At 48.2% G+C, this 16127-nt stretch overlaps 1 protein-coding gene across 1 annotated transcript in view; it reads left to right on the forward strand.

Moving 5' to 3' along the window:
* Positions 1-16127, forward strand: part of RAB40C (RAB40C, member RAS oncogene family) — a 39452-nt gene that overhangs the window by 19899 nt on the left and 3426 nt on the right. Inside the window, exons 3-6 of the mRNA XM_063344303.1 lie at positions 1255-1315; positions 4813-4873; positions 14469-14546; positions 14943-15165. Coding sequence (XP_063200373.1) covers positions 1255-1315; positions 4813-4873; positions 14469-14546; positions 14943-15165 — 423 coding nt within the window. The remainder of the gene's footprint in view (positions 1-1254; positions 1316-4812; positions 4874-14468; positions 14547-14942; positions 15166-16127) is intronic.

Here is a 16127-nt window from a genome sequence, read left to right on the forward strand (position 1 = left end):
GTTCCTGCTGATGACTCAGAAAAATCCATTTGCTTTATTGACAAACTTGTCTGTTTGGTTATCGGGGAAGTATTCTCCTTGCAGGAAAAAGGAAATACAGATCGTAACACAACGGTGGGTTTTTAATATAGATTCAAAGTTTGGTATCTGTTGGCGAGGGGAAAAGAATAAAGTTGATCTAATCGGAGCGAAGCGACTCTGCTTTATTAAAGGCGACTGTAAATTAGTTCATGCTTTAGTGGGCGTTTAGTGGGCATGCAGTAATGGTGCACGGCGCTTTCTTTAAGCAACTTACATATACTTGAAGCTTATTAGCTGGGGCTTGCGGAGAAGCTGCTTTTCCTGGGCACCTGGTGCCCCTTGGCCATTGGGAGCCCAGGCTTTGGGGCAGGAGGTGGGAGGTTCAGTCCTGCCTCTTCCCTCCTGTGCCCGGGGCCATGGGGAGCGGCTGTTTGTTTGGCTCCATTTGGACGTGTTGCTTGCAAGTGGAGTTGCTCCTTTTTTTAAACAACTTCTCTGTTTAGATGCGAGACAGGGTGCCAGTTTTGAACAAACTCCTTGTGTATCCAAAGGTGCTGAGCACCCTTCGTGCGAATGAGTTGCTTGTCAGCCCAGCCCGGTCTTGTGGTTTTGAGGGTCTTCTGCTGCTCTGGTGCTATGGCTCTATGAAAAGCAGTTGTCTGTGCCGTGCTCTGAGCTGTTGGTAAAGGGGGAGTGCTTTCTGCTTTATCCAACCCTGGATGACACGCACCTCAGAGCATTCTCTGGACAGGCTTTCAGCATCACCCGCCTCCCAAAATGTCCTTTGGCTGTTTCAGGCGATGCTGTTTGTTGAGAGGTGGTGGGTCTGCAGGCTGAGTTAGCAGAGATGCTTCTCAATTGTTCATCTCTGGCTCACCCCCCAAAAGTCTGTAATTTAAAGCTATCGCTTGCGATAATCCTACAAACCACTGAATCTCCTATAGCTCAAGACCTAACAGGTTTTATCCAATAATGCAGAAGAAGCAATATAGGAGCTGACTATATTTGTAGGGAGGAAGGATAGAGCTCCGCAAGGGTTAGCTTTGCCTTGAAGCAGAGGTCTATTTCTATCAATCTCTGTAGCCCTCCACAAACACTCAATGCAGCAAGGGGGAGAAAACATCACTTTCTGTAAACATGAAATGATGGATCTGGATGGGCAGAGCATGTTTCTTGTCCGTCTCTGAAGACCTGCTTCAGTGTTTGCTCAGCTTTTTATTGGTTTCCTTTCAGGAATTGACTACAAGACCACTACTATCTTGTTGGATGGCAGAAGGGTCAAGCTGGAACTCTGGTGAGTGTTTCTGAGCCACTTCGGCTGCGAGCGCGGGACCGGTGAGCGGGGGCTGTGGTGCTGCTGGTGGGATGCTGTACCGAGCTGCGGGGAATGCAGAGCATCCCCAGGCATGTGGCGAGGCTTGCTGTCTCTCCTTACCACTCAGTCATTCTAGCAAACCAGAGCCCTTTCTGTTAATCAAGTAGCACAAAGAACATGCTGTTCTGCACAGGAAATGTCCCATTTCAGTCTTTCTCCATCATATCTGACCGTGTTTCCATACAGCTCTCAATCACTGAAGGAACAATACTATTTTGGAAGTAATACTGGATTTTCCTGAAATCCTAGGGTGAGAAATATAGACAAGAGAATAGGGAAGTTTGCCAATGACACAAAGCTGGGAGGGGTGGCTGACACACCAGAAGGCTATGCCGCCATCCAGAGAGACCTGGACAGGTTGGAGATTTGGGCAGAGAGGAACCTTATGAAATTCAAGAAGGGCAAGTGTAGGGTGCTGCACCTGGGGAGGAATAACCCCCTGCACCAGGACAGGTTGGGGGTGACCTGCTGGAGAGCAGCTCTGTGGAAAGAGACCTGGGAGTCCTGGGGGACAACAGGATGACTGTGAGCCAGTGATGGGCCCTGGTGGCCAAGAAGGCCAATGGCATCCTGGAGGGCATCAAGAAGAGTGTGGCCAGCAGGTGGAGGGAGGTCATCCTCCCCCTCTACTCTGCCCTGGGGAGGCCGCACCTGGAGTGCTGGGTCCAGTTCTGGGCTTCCTGGTTCAAGAGGGACAGGGAACTGCTGGAGAGGGGACAGCAAAGGGCTACCAAGATGCTGAGGGGACTGGATCACCTCTCTTATGAAGAAAGGCTGAGGGATTTGGGTCTCTTCAGTCTGGAAAAAAGACAGCTGAGGGGGGACCTTATCAACACTTATAAATACTGAAAGGGTGGGTGTCAGGAGGATGGGGCCAGGCTCTTTTCAGTGGTGCCCAGCGACAGGACAAGAGGTAATGGGCACAAACTTGAGCATAGGAAGTTTCACCTAAACATGAGGGTCTGGAGGACAAACCTTATGAGGAACGACTGAGGGAGCTGGGGGTTGTTTAACCTGGAGAAGAGGAGGCTGAGGGGACACCTTATCACCCTCTACAACTACCTGAAAGGAGGTTGTAGAGAGATGGGGGCTGACCCCTTCTCCCTGGTGACAAATGATAGGACAAGAGGAAACGGGTTCAAGTTATGTCAGGGGAGGTTTGGATTGGATATTAGGAAACATTTTTTCACTGAAAGGGTTATTAAACATTGGAATAGGCTCCCCAGGGAGGTGGTGGATTCACTGTCCCTGGAGGTGTTTAAAAAAAGGGTAGATGTGGTACTTAGGGACATGGTTTAGAAGTGGTTTTTGTCAGGGTAGGTTAATGGTTGGACTTGATGATCTTAAAGGTCCCTTCCAACCTCAGCGATTCTATGATTCTATGAGGAGGAACTTCTTTCCTATGAGGATGGCAGAGCCCTGGCACAGGCTGCCCAGAGAGGTGGCGGAGTCTCTGTCTCTGGAGACATTCCAAACCCACCTGGACGCGTTCCTGTGCCACCTGCTCTGTGTGACCCTGCTCTGGCAGAGAGGTTGGACTAGATGATCTCCAGAGGTCCCTTCCAACCCTGTGGTCCTATGAAAGGTGGAGAAAAAAAAATGGGTGAAGCCCTTAGTCCTTCCAGAAGCCTGGGTATTTCTCAATATCTTGAGTAGCAAATTAAAACAAGAGCAGTGAACAGACCTCATAGTTAGTGTCAGAGTATGGTAAACCCCTGGAGAGCAGGACTTACTGGAGTGACCTGATGCTGGGATGGAGACGGGAGAGCGCTGCATGGGAGGGGTGACCCCAGCCTTATCTGTCAGCACCGGAGGGAGACCTGGAGTCCTCTGGCCTAGTTTTGTCTGAGGTTTAACTCGCTGAGGAGCTGACACAACAATCCTGTAGATGAAAGAGGAAGGACAGGTAGCCTGCCCCTATTCTGGGTTTCACCTGCATCTAGTAGGGAATGACACGGGCCCTGAAACATGAAGTTAAATAGCCCCTTTACAAACGCCTCTATCAAGTAACCAGAACATTAGTATTCTGTGTGAATTGTTAAATAGGAATGAGCGCCATGTTCTCAGCCTCGCTGACTGACTTCAGCAGTGTATAGTTTCGTGGTTTAATTATACCCCTGCTCTCTGAAGCTGAATGTCCTCATTTTTCTTACAAAAGAACAGAAGCAGATAATTCATCTCTTCCAGCTTTTATGTTTATATGTGCTGGTTATATTCTTTTGTCTCTTTTGTGAGATGTCTTTTTTAACATTTCAACCCCGAGCGTGTAGTTACTAAGTGCTTCTTTCTTGAAACCCTCCTCTTTTTATACTGTAATTCTTGAGCTGGAGAACCAACACAGAACCTGGAAAGCTGGTAGCATCCATTTATGATGCTTTAGTGTCATCTTTTACCATTACTTTCCTCATGCAACCCAATATTTGATTGTTGGGGGGAAAAGGAGACTTAAGCGCAGGCTGTTAGATTGATGTCCGGGACCAATAATATGATCCTTGAAAGCTTTAGATCTGAAAGAATGACTGTCCGAAACTTGAGGTGACTGTAGCTGGTGCAAATCTGTGGCTGAGGGTTTCATCAGGCTTCTCAGTGGTCATTAATGTGTCTCTTATCCCAGCCCAGTGAATAGACACAACGAACATCATAACATATATACTGGTTAAATCAGCGTGCTGGGCTTACTGTCCCAGATGTTCCTGCAGGCACTGAGAGGTGTGCTGGTAATGTAGTCAGACTTACCTACGCCACGTCAAGAGTTGCAGCCAAGACAAATGACAGTGACTGAATGGCCCCTTATTGTCACCGTGGGCTAGAAACGCTCTTCCCTAATCCTGTTCCTGCAGGAACAGGTTGATCATATCCTGTAGGGTGCGATCAACCAGGTCTGTCAGAGATCTGGGTATAAAGACACTTCCTTTCATTTTTGGTTAAAACGTGTTTGGAAAAATAAGTGAAACTAGACAGTGCAAGACAATTTCTCCTATCTTGAGTGGTTCTGTTCATTTTGTGATAGGTCAGCTCTTCTCCGTGGCTAGGAGAGGTCTGCAGTCTCGCTCTGACTTCAAACTCCTGTGGACTGTAGGGAACTAGAGAGAAAATCCTTTGCCCAAGGCAGTAAAACAACTTGCATCTTTGTACATCATAAGGTAGAGCTGAAGCCGAGTGGTTTTGGTTCGTAGCTTCTCCATGGGAAGCACAACAGCAAGGAACTCTGGAGTGTGTCTGACTGTAACCAAAGGTGGTAATGCACCCACCGGTTCTTCCCAAAAACAGCGTGCAGAGCAGTTTGTGTACCATGCATGTTCTAAAGATCTGACAAGATCAACACTGATTTGTTGGGTTTTTTAAGCCAAACAGGAGATGTACAGTATGGGATTCCATTCTCCAAATTTCACAGCTGTAACTTTCCTTTGTTGCAGGGACACATCAGGGCAAGGAAGATTTTGCACCATTTTCAGATCCTACTCTAGAGGAGCCCAGGTAAGTGCTGCTTGCAGTGCTTTGGTGGGGCACGCTTGCTTTTCCTTTCGGCTGTAAAAGATCTTTCATGCCACAGTAAAGAGCTCTGAAGAGGAACACATCAAGCATCGGAAGGATGGGATCTGTATAAAGGCCAAGAGGCACTGCATGTCGTCTTGCCGCCTGGTATTCTGGCTTTATGGTGGGAGAGAGGGGAGTGAATGACAGACTTCCCTAGACTCCTACAAAAAAAGGTCTGTTACAGGCAATATTCAGTATTTGTTCCTAGAGAAGGGCTGCGAAGGTGGGTTTATAGAGGACAAGGCAATTCTGGCTCTCGATCTGCCTTAGCTTTAATGTGGGAGCTCGTACTTTCTGAGGTTTGTCAAATTTGTTTAAATATGACGTTGACTTTCCCAATGGAGTTCTTACAGTCTGTATTGCCTTCAAGTCAGTTCCAAAAATAGGGTGGCTCCTACTTGCATGTTTGTTGCAGACTTGAAACTAGAGCAGCTCAAGTGGATTGTAAAGTACGTTCCCTACAACATGAGACAGAGCGTTACATTTGGAGTTTCTCCTTTGGGCTCTTCTCCGGAAGAGCATCTAGATTCTGAACAGCAGAAAAATCTTGTGGTCCTCTGAAAAACTGCTGTTAGTTAATAGAGCTTTCTTACAGTTTTATTGTCATCCTTTTAGTAACATGACAGGGTTCCTCCAGGATAAAGTCTCCCTAAGCTAAGTGAAATACTGTATTTTTCCTTTTCTTTCCAAATCAGAAAACTTTGGAGAAAATTCCTCCTCTCTTAGACACCAAGAGTCGGAAACTATATATCAACCTCCTGGCCGGGCTAGTATCCTGACAGCTTCCCAATCTTTGGGAAACTTTGCCACTTTTATTCAAGCTCTCGCACTGTTGCTCTTGGCTTTTTGTTCCTTGTAGCTGCAGACTTTTGCTTTGCTAGTTGGCAGAATCCGTCGTGCTCTCTTTCCCTAAGACTTCCTTCGAATTCACTTGTGCTGTAGACAGGAGAGCACTTCACCTGGGATGTACTGTTCATATCTCCTCCGGTGTCTCGTTTATACTTGTTTGTGCACATCTCTGGGGTTGTGGGTGCTTTGAGGCAGCTCCTTTGAAGTGGAGGCCAATTTCCTGGTGCTTGCAGAAGTGCAAGGCAAGGAGCGTTGGAGTGTAGCTTCTGCAGTACGCGTTTAGGTGCTCGGTCCCATGTCTGAGTTTGTCTTTAAGCTTCCCTCTGCCCTTACTACATTTCAGATATATCATTTGAGAGCTTTTACACTTGTCTGCAGAATGACCTGCTGTACAAAAGACTTTTTCCCCTTCGCGTAGACTGTGAGCTCCTCGGAGCAAGTGCTGGGTCTCCGCAAGGCTGCACCCAGCAGAGCCTGCACCCACATGCCAGAACTCGTAGCGGCTGCCACCATACATACAAACATAAGTAGCGATGAGAATAGTTGAATTGGCTTGGAGGCGCAGGTACACATCTGTCCAGAAACTGCAGCGGAGCTGGCAGGCACTGGCACAGTGCATCCTTTGGGTTCCTGTAGCCTGTTCTCCCTAGATGTTATGTTTGACACTGGATGCCATGAGGTGTCGTGTGTCTGGCTGACCTTAAGTTTGAAATTGAAGATTGCTTTCATCTTCCCTTTCCCAAAATGAAGTTCTTGACCTTTTTTGTTTTGTAGGCAAGGTCTTGCCCTTTTGCTGTACTTAGCAGTATTGCTTTAGGAACTCTCGCCTGAACATCTGCAAGGCTTGCCTTGTCCAACTTATCTGCTCACCCCTCCCAAGGAGTCTGGCTGAGAGTCAAGCAGAGGGACCATTAATGTGACTGCTTTATTGCTGAATGCTGGGGTATGGAGTGAGCTTACACAGCAAGGTGTGGCTTGTGCCTTTTCCTCTGCTTGCGCAACAAACACCTTTTCCAAAGTACTGCTGTGGTGCCTTAATCCTGATCTGCCAAAATAGTCAATCCTTCAAAACAACAAACCAGCCCTAAACAGCAAGTCTGCCCAGTAGGAGCAGGAGTGGTTCCCAGGTGAAGTGTCTCCGCTGCCCTCTGAAGTGCTCGTAAGATGAGCACGGTGGACAGTGGGTGCCTCTTGAAGACTAATGACTGGAGTCCTTGTACAGTCTTCTCCAGGTGGCTTGGAGTAAAACTTTGATTGGTTTCAGCATCAGGTGGTTGGCTCCCATATGGCGATACAGTGATAGTCCTGTGTTAGCAGCAATACAGATGTTGTCTCTCTTAAATAACTCACCACAGCTTTCAGTGGAAGAGGAAAGTAGGAAAGTGTCTTAATTTAACCAAAGCAAGAGGACAATTTGTTTGGAATAACAAAGACTGCAAGAAGGGACTTGAACACCTCCAGTTATTTTCAGTATGCAGAAGCTAACTTCTTCTGGCACAGCATTAGCATAAAGACAGCTTAACCCAGCACAGTCTCAGGAGAATAGAGATAAATTACTCCCAAGTTCTCTTATTTCTTTAAGATGTATTTAATGCTGTGTGTTGTACTGACAACTTTGCTTCAGCTGTCTGCTTTCCTCTCTGCTGTCTTGGTATCATCAGACTTAGACTTCTGCGGGAAGCCTGATTCAAATCCAGCTGGGGGCAAGGGAAACAGCTTTCTTAACCTAACAAGCCAAAAGCTCATGAAGAATAAATACAGCAGAGAAGAGAGAGGCCAGAGTGAGAAAAGCTCTGTTTGAAGTGCAGTGTGATATTTGTACAAGAACGGCTTGGTATAAACTGGCCACAAGCACCTTCGCACTGAAAATTAACAAAAGGATCTCACTGAGTAGAGGACTGAGAGTCTGAACTGAGCTTCGCATAAAGGGCACGAGGGGAGCTTGAATGAGTTTCCAAAGAGGACTTTGACAGGTTTGCTGTGGGAGCAGGAGGCTGGCCCCAGCAGCCTGGTAGCCCTTCCAGGGGTGACTGAGAACAGGGCGAGTTTGTGTGAATAGCCAGTGCTTAGGAGAATACTTGGTATGAAAAGTGCCTTCAGGTAAGGGACGCACACCTGACTTTCCCACACACACCTTATTGTTGCTCAAGTGTAGGGATAAGAATTGAATCTTCTGAAGTAAATCTTGGAGAGGTTGCAGAGTGGAGAAGTCTCCAAATAGGGAGCAGGCCTTCTGGCGAGTTTTCCTTTCCCCCAGAGCATAGTCTGCTGCTCTGCTCAGTCTGGACTGCAGGCTCGTCCCTCGCCAGCGAGAGGACTCTTTTTGAGCACCTCTGTCCCTTCCCCGATTTAGACTCCACGCCACTTGCCTGGGTACGAAGCCGCGTGGCTTTCATCTTCAGGAGGAACGTGTTCCTCTTCAAAACATCTGAAGTAAAATAGTTTCGCTGCCCTTGATGAGCTGGTTTCAAGTGAGGACTGGTCCCTTCTTTCAGCCAAGGTGGACCAACCGCATTTGCCTCGGGATTTCCTGCGAGGATCACAGATCTGTCTTGCTTCCCCTCCCTGGCTGATCTGATCTCGTTAGGGGGGCAATGAACTCTTTGGCTCAAGGTGGAGGCTTGTGGCATACTGATGTGCCTGGGACCCCCCTTCTTTTCTCTTCTTACTTCCCTGGGGTTTGAGTTTCTACTTTATCACAGCTGCTTTCATCATCCCTTCCCTCTTAGGGTCTGCTGGGTCAGCAGGTCCTGACCTCATCACTTCAGCATCTCACTTTAGGGCAAAAGAGGAGCAATTGTGTCCAGGATGGCAGAGCACTGGTCTCTAGGCACTGGTGGGGTAGGGAGAGCATGCAGGCCACCTCCTGGCAACTGCAGGGCTAGGGGAGGGTGGAGATGGAAACCCAGTAGTGTTGTGATCTGCAGAACAAACTCAGGGAGTCTGGAGCTTGCTGTGTTGCAGAAGGTTTTTTATATTAATTGACACCACGTAGTGTGTGGTGAAAGGCATTTAGTGGTGCCTAAAGGTGCTTCAGAAGTCTTTCATTTTGCTCTTGAACCTTCTGCTCTTTGGCTTTTTCTGCTTTGTTAGAAGGTGTCAGTCATACCGACAGCAGAGCTGGCACGCTCATCTCAACTGTTGCGTGCAGCTGTGGCTCTTTTAGCTGCTGTGAGCAAATGCAAGCAATTCCAAGAGTCATCATGGAGGGGAGAAAGAGGATTGTGGTGGTGCTTTCTGATCTAGCAAGAAAGAAGCGGTGACAGTATCGCTCCTGATGTCCTCGTATGCCAGTGATTTCTGGAAATGTGACTTGCCAGCTCTTCCCAGAGAGTGTGATACAGAAGGTCCTTCATGAATAATTTCAGACCATCTACAGGAAGCCACAATCAGCATTCAAAAACGCTCCCATCTTACAGCAAAACTGTAGCCCTAACAGAATAATGAATATTGTTGAGTTCTGCTTAGGCAGGTGATTTGAGTGGCTGCTGTTTATCCTTTTCAGGGCTTCTTAGTATGCAGAAAGGTGGTGGCTTTTTTGGCAGCTCAGCAGACTCTGGGATGTAGGCTCTGCTCTACCTTACAGCTTGTTTTGTTGCTGCAGGTACCTTCCCTGCCTCGGATCATTCTGATGGGCTTGTCCAGCTGCTGGAAGAGCCTGCCCTGCCTGCCAAAATGTTTATCAAAAGCTCAGTTGATAAATAAACCCCCCCGCCGTGTGTTACGCATCTGGGAAATGGTTTGGCAGGGGGATGTAATTGCCCATGAGCCAAGGTCCAAGGCACCAGCTGGAAAGCTGGGACCAAACGTCGCTCTGAAAGAGCAGGCAGGAGAGACAAAGTGTTCTGGTTGCCATCAGCACTGGATCTTTTGTTTATGGTTTACTTTGTCCTGTGGGCCAAAGAAATCCAGTCTCGGGGCGGGGGGGGGTCTTCCAGGCTTGTCAGCAACAGCTTTTTTCCATTGGTGGAGAATACCAGCGAGTGACACTTTCCTGGCCACCCCATCATCTGCCTGCACAGAGCTGAAGTCTGGTAGCTGTGCGAGCGCTTGCTTCCCCACGGCCGTGTTCTTGTGTGTGTGTGTGCAAGAGGCTGGAGATCCAGCTCATAAAGCATCTGAGAAGCCTTTTTGGAGGAGTCTACTTTGCGCTGATGGGTGAACATGCTGCTTCTCTCGCCTTCAGAAGCTTATTGCTTGTAAGCCTGGTCTAAACCTGCAGCAGGCAGGAAGGGATGATACTTTTTATTGTTTTTTTCCCCTTGGTTATGTGGAGGGATACTTGTGTAAGCTCCTGCTGAAAACAAGTTTGAGTTTTGGCAGAATTAGAGTCCACTCCACGTGTGCTGCTGGATACAATAACAGATGATCTCTCCTTGTTCCTTGTTCCCTACACGACGTACTCGCGTGGGAATTTCTGTCTCTGATGTGCTTAGGGTCGTGCCAGTCCCAATAGCGTGGAGCAAAAACAGGGTGGAAATGAACTTTGAAAATCAATTGTGAAAAGACCTGGGGCATATTTGGGGATGAGTCCAGTCGTCTTCCACCTCACACAGAAGTCTGTAGCCAGGTTGAAGAGAAAAAGAAGAAAGGCTGATGGTTGGTTGGTGAGGGGGCCAGGATAGGACATGGGGCAATGGTTTTAAACTAGAGCAGGGCAGGTTTAGGTTAGACATTAGGAAGAAGTTCTTTACACTGAGGGTGGTGAGACACTGGCCCAGGTTGCCCAGAGAGGTGGTGGAGGCCCCATCCCTGGAGACATTCAAGGCCAGGCTGGATGACGCTCTGAGCAACCTGATCTAGTTGAAGATGTCCCTGCTCACTGCAGGGGGGTTGGACTAGATGGCCTTTAAAGGTCCCTTCCAACCCAATGCATTCTATGATTCTATAATACCTTTGATCTGAGAACCTGAGTGTGCAGCTTTTTACTTCATGCTGTAGGAACCTGGGGTACGTAATGCTTACACAGGTGCTCCGGGAAACTAAAAATTGAGAGGTATGGAGATATTATGGTGTCAACAGCCATCTAGGCACTTGGAGAACAATTTAGGCTGCAAATGAGAAGCTGTTCATTTGTCTAGTTGGGGAAATTAATATTCTGTACACCTTATTCTGAAGGAGACGTTTAAAAAAAAAAAAAAACTGAAAAAACCAACAGCTCTTACTTGGAACTGTCTGCAGAGATGGAGCCAGCTCCTTGTCTGCGTGCATGTCTGTGTACTGTTCTCTAGGGGAGAAAATGGTAATGACAAAGTGTATCTGGGATTTGTGCTCTAGAAACGCAGTGTCTGGAGCATGCCAGCGCTATTTGGAAGAAGTATGAGGTGATTTGGCAGCACCACGAGCTGGCCAGAGGTTTTTAAGACTGTTTCCTCCATCTTCTGCTGAGTAAAAAGTAAAGCTGGTCATACTACCCGTGCTGGGGAGGATGAGGACAGAAGCAAGGCATGAGACAGCTTGGCCTTGGTGTCTTCTGACCTTTGGGAAGCTTTCCTTGAGAATCTTCTCTAAATGTGCATGCCTGGAGCTGTGTTGTGACTTGGAGGGTAAGCTGGCAGACACTGTGTTGTCTCTTGCATTTAGAAATCATGGTCTTGGCCTTCCACCCTGCTCCTGAGAACTTGGAGCTTCATTTTTTCTGATGTTTTATCCATATTCCTATTTAAAGAAGATCCAGGCTGCAGTTGCCAGCAAGCTTAAAAACTCTGTCCTCCTAGAGCATGTTTCTAGCAGAAGCGGTCTTGACAAACTAGGTCTTGGGTCTGTTTCTCTTGGCTAAAGGAACTTGTCAATCCAGAAATAAAATAAGTAGACTTTATTTAACTTGCCGGCAGTTTATCTTGGAAGGGGGTCATCAAAGTTTTTGCTTTGTTATTTCCAGACTCTCGTTCATTCACACATGCAGCCTTGGAAGCCAGAAGTCAAAACAAACATAACAAAAGTGAAAAGAAAGCTCAGAGTGCTTAAAATGTGATATACCCTGGTAGTAGGTATTTCTTGATTGGGTTCTTGAAAAGCAGCATCTTCAGTTTTGTGGAATTTTTTTATTATGGAAAATCACTACATTCTTATTTTTTTCTTATCTAAACCTCGGAGAAGCTGATTCTCTTCTCCTCCAAAACAAAAACGGCCCCCAATTCTTTTGAGTATGAAATTTTTTTACTGTTCTAGAAATGACCCTGCAAAATATGGACTGCAGGCATGAGCTCTAGAGGTTCCTTGGAGAAAACTGAAGATGCGTCGTCTGCTCCCACAAATACTTCTGCAATTGTGAAAATTCATCATCAGGTCCCTCAGAACAACCTCAAATCCAAACTTTGAAGGGCTCACTCTTCAAGTTAGGTTGTCAGACATGAAAACCAGCCCACCACGCATGACTTGCCTTTTGTACCCTCTCCCCTTCTAGTTTTGTACGGTTGAGCCTTTCTGCAAATGGTACAAATGCAGATGCGTAGATGCTGGAGGGCCAACAGGGACAGAAAAAGCAAGCTTTGCCCAGAGAGCGACTGCCCAGGGTGGAAGAACTGTGTGAGGGGATTGGAATAAAGCTCAAGGATCAGAATTGTTCTGACCAAGGCTTTTAAAAAGGATAAAATCGGGCAGGCTTTGTGAGAGGAGCTTATTCTGAGAGACCTTTGAGAGAAAGGCAAACAGTGTCAAGGCACCCCCAGTGTACTTGGGGAAAGGCTGCTTTTCCCCGTGGGGGAGCACTTCAAGTGCCAGCTCAAGGCGTAACTTTATTATGAGGATTCAAGTGTCTTTGTGGCTCAGATGCCCTAGTATTTTATCGTTCCCGTGTGCTCCAGATCTCATGCTGCAGGTTAATATTTTTTTTAATAAACCTGAGGTACATCACATCTTTGTGAACGGTTTCTGTACAGGATCCCCCAGTCCATCACAGGCAGCAGCAAGTACTGTAAAGCTCTGTTTCAGGAGGACTGGGTAGCTTGTGTTTCCCATCTGCGTAGTGGATTTTCCATTTCAATGAATAAAGGAGCAACTCCACTGGTACGCAAGGGTGCTTGATATACAGTCTCTGACTGGTACCAGGACAGATGCTAGGCAGTTTGTCAGCCTCCTCCTTCACCGTGATGGACTTAAGGCATCTCCTAGGGAGGACTAGGCTGCCAGCTGAGACTTTCCTTTGCCAACTTGAGATCTCTTTTGCTTGCACTGGGGGCTTGCTGTAGGAACTGTTCTTCCTAGAGGGTACCCCTGATCCAGAGGAGACTGGTTCTGCCGAGCTTGCTGCTAAATCATTTGTGATCCTGGAGTCTGGCTCAGGCTGGTTTGTTTTGCCCTTAGCTTAGTCTTGTTGCCTTTCCTCCGGTGCTGCGTTCCCAGTTGGGCTGTGTCCTCTTGCAAGGCAAGATCATCGGTTCCTCCACAGTTCACATTTCAGGGCATCTTCAAGTGGCTGTTGTCACTTGAAATGTCCTCGATAGCAAAGAAGTGACAAGAAGTCAGAAAAACAACGGGAGAGTTGCAGAGAGGCTGCTGCTAAAGACAATTCTCTAAATGCTGTATGTGCCTGACCGGTACTGAGAGGCAGCTCCTGATGTGTTGACTTGGCTGCCTGCAGGGCCGTGTGTAGCCTACTTTCCCTGTGTCTGTCCTCAGAAATACTTCGATTGAAGAAAAGCTCACTTGTTAAGGTTTGCCATGGACCTGAGTGGTGGCTAGCAGTCTGGTCGTTGTCCTGCTTGGGGCAAGGGTGGAGACCCCCCCAAGGTGCTGGTCCATGTCATCACGGCTGCAGGCACAAACTTCCCTGCCGCGAGTTGTGCCTCTCCTGGTTGCCAGCATCATTACGCTGCACCTTGAGAGGTGACAGGGAAGTGAGTTGTGGATGTGGGTGGTGCATAGGAAGATGGATGTGGGCCTGAGGATGCAGTAGGTACCTCTCTTTCCAGAAGAAAGGGAAGAGAGGGGGAAGGTCCTACGGCAAGACCTTTGGTGTGACCCTCTGGGGTTTGCCAGCATCGCTGTACTAACGTTCGTTCCCTGCCACTGCAGCAGTGACAATTAGCTGCCTTCAGCAGAGCCCAGCATGGGTCCCGGTCATGAGATCTCAGTCCTGCAGAGATGCTGTGTTGCTTGTTGGCATCACTCAACTCCTTCCTTGCCAGCAAAGGGGCAACAGAATGAGACAGGTCCTGGAGAGGGAAATCATAAAATCCTAGAATGGTTTGGGTTGGAAGGGACCTTAAAGATCATCTAGTTCCAACCCCCTGCCATGCTGAACATGGGTGTTCTTTATTAACTTTGGCATGTTCTGCTACCATCCTGCCACGGGATGCAGCAGTTCTGTGTAAGGAGAAAAGACTGTTTCTGCCTAGGTGAGTTTGTATCAGGTTTGTGACAGGAGGAGAGTGTGTTTCGCACAGCCTTGTTCCTCCAGATATGCAGTCACCGAGGCAGTTCCTCCTCCTTTGTAAAGGCTGCTGCTTTGGAAATGATTTGAGGGATTTTCAAGCCAAAACGGGAGTGAAAACTTCCCCTAGTAGTCCGGGACTGAGTTAGTACAGACCTTTTGTTTCAATGTTAGCCCTAGCAAGCACACAAATAATGTGGCTGGAGCAACGTTCTGTCCCTTAGCCTTTTGGTGGAGTGGTCTTTCAGGTGTGTCTCCCTCTCCTTTGCTTACTGTGAAATTTCCTCATTGCTCCTGATTTTCTTCCACCAGGGAATCCTCTTGGTGTATGACATCACTAATCGCTGGTCCTTCGATGGGATAGACCGATGGATAAAGGAAATAGATGAGGTAAGTTGAATGGAAGAGCAGGTGCATTGGTCTATAGCAAAAATCTGGGAGGTACCAGCTGAGGTGCCACCTCTGCTATGGGGACAAGAATGACTCTGCTGTGGAGAGGAAACGATGGCAGTCCGCTAATAAGCAAAGCAAGGGGATAAGAGTCTGCCCTCCACCTCTGTATAAATCCAGAGTAGTAGGAAAGGCCAAGAAAGATAGGAAGGTTCCCTCCAAAGTGGACTGTGGAGGGGATAAATTAGTCTTCCTCATCCTGTAGTAGTAGTCCCTCAGTCAGAGCAGTTTCTGTTTCTTTGGCCTTCACTGCTCTTGCAGCTAAGCAGAATCCTGGGTGTATGCTGCCTTTTCTGACGACAAGCCATGATTTCTCCACCTCTTTCCTTTCTTAAGCATGCCCCAGGTGTCCCTCGGATCCTGGTGGGAAACAGGCTTCACCTCGCCTTCAAGCGGCAGGTGCCCACAGAGCAGGCCCGGGCGTACGCAGAGAAGAACTGCATGACGTTTTTTGAGGTCAGCCCCCTGTGCAACTTCAACGTCATAGAGTCCTTCACGGAGTTGTCCCGTATCGTCCTTATGCGGCACGGCATGGAGAAGATCTGGAGACCCAACAGAGGTCAGTATTGAGGAAGATGCTCTGTGTGGGGAAGGCACGAGAGCTGTCTGGGCTGGAACGGAGGGGTAGGACTGGGAGGTGTGCTTATTAGTAACTGTGGGATCTGAAAGCACCTGACATGGAGAAATGCCTCGGGTTGGACAAGTTGAAGCTGAGCCACAACGAGCTGCCTGTACAAGCACAGGAACCAGGCAGGGATGGGCAGCTCCGGAGGGCAGTTCAGCATGTCTGGGATCTGAATCGCTCCAGGGAATCCTACACCTCTCCACTTATTCTGGATGAGGCTGAGGGCAATTAAGCTCACTACTTGAAAGTACTTCAATCAAATGGCTGTCTGGGATGAATCCAAACCTGAGCACTTCTGTCCTTACCCTTGCCTGAGCCTGTGTCTCCTGTTCTGGAGGGACGTGGAAGCAGTGTAAGCTCAGGGAGCTACAAGGGACTAAATCACATCGCTGCTGTCGGCATGCAGCAAGGCTGGGGTATTCCATATATCCATGCATGCGTGCTGCAGTGTGGCAAACCATGAGCAGGCTCTACGTTGTGTCTCAGCCTGTTGTGTTTGAAGCAAAACAGTCTTAGGTCCCACATTGCTGGCTGGAGGTAGCAGTGTGCCCCACTGGCAGTCTGAGCAGTGGGACATTTGCATTCCTGGGGTGACCTGCCTTCATGTGGATCCTCAGCCTCTGCTCACGAGGGAGGGAAGATCCTGTTTACCATCCACACTCACCAAATTGTCTGCCTGGGATCCTGCCCCCAACCTGGCTGCCATGCCACTGTCCCCAGGTGCAGAGGGAGGGATGGCGAGCAGGAACTGGGCTGTGTTCACAGAGCTCTCCTGGGCCTCTTCCAGAGGCAGGACTTGTAACTGCTGGCTGCCTGCTTGGGAGCAACAGCGTGGCTTTCACGGCAGGCCAGAGGTGAAAGCATGCCCTCGTGTGGCTGCTTGCTGGGAAGTCCCT

The sequence above is a fragment of the Chroicocephalus ridibundus genome, chromosome 8 (assembly GCF_963924245.1).
Source record: "Chroicocephalus ridibundus chromosome 8, bChrRid1.1, whole genome shotgun sequence".
Lineage (NCBI taxonomy): Eukaryota > Metazoa > Chordata > Aves > Charadriiformes > Laridae > Chroicocephalus > Chroicocephalus ridibundus.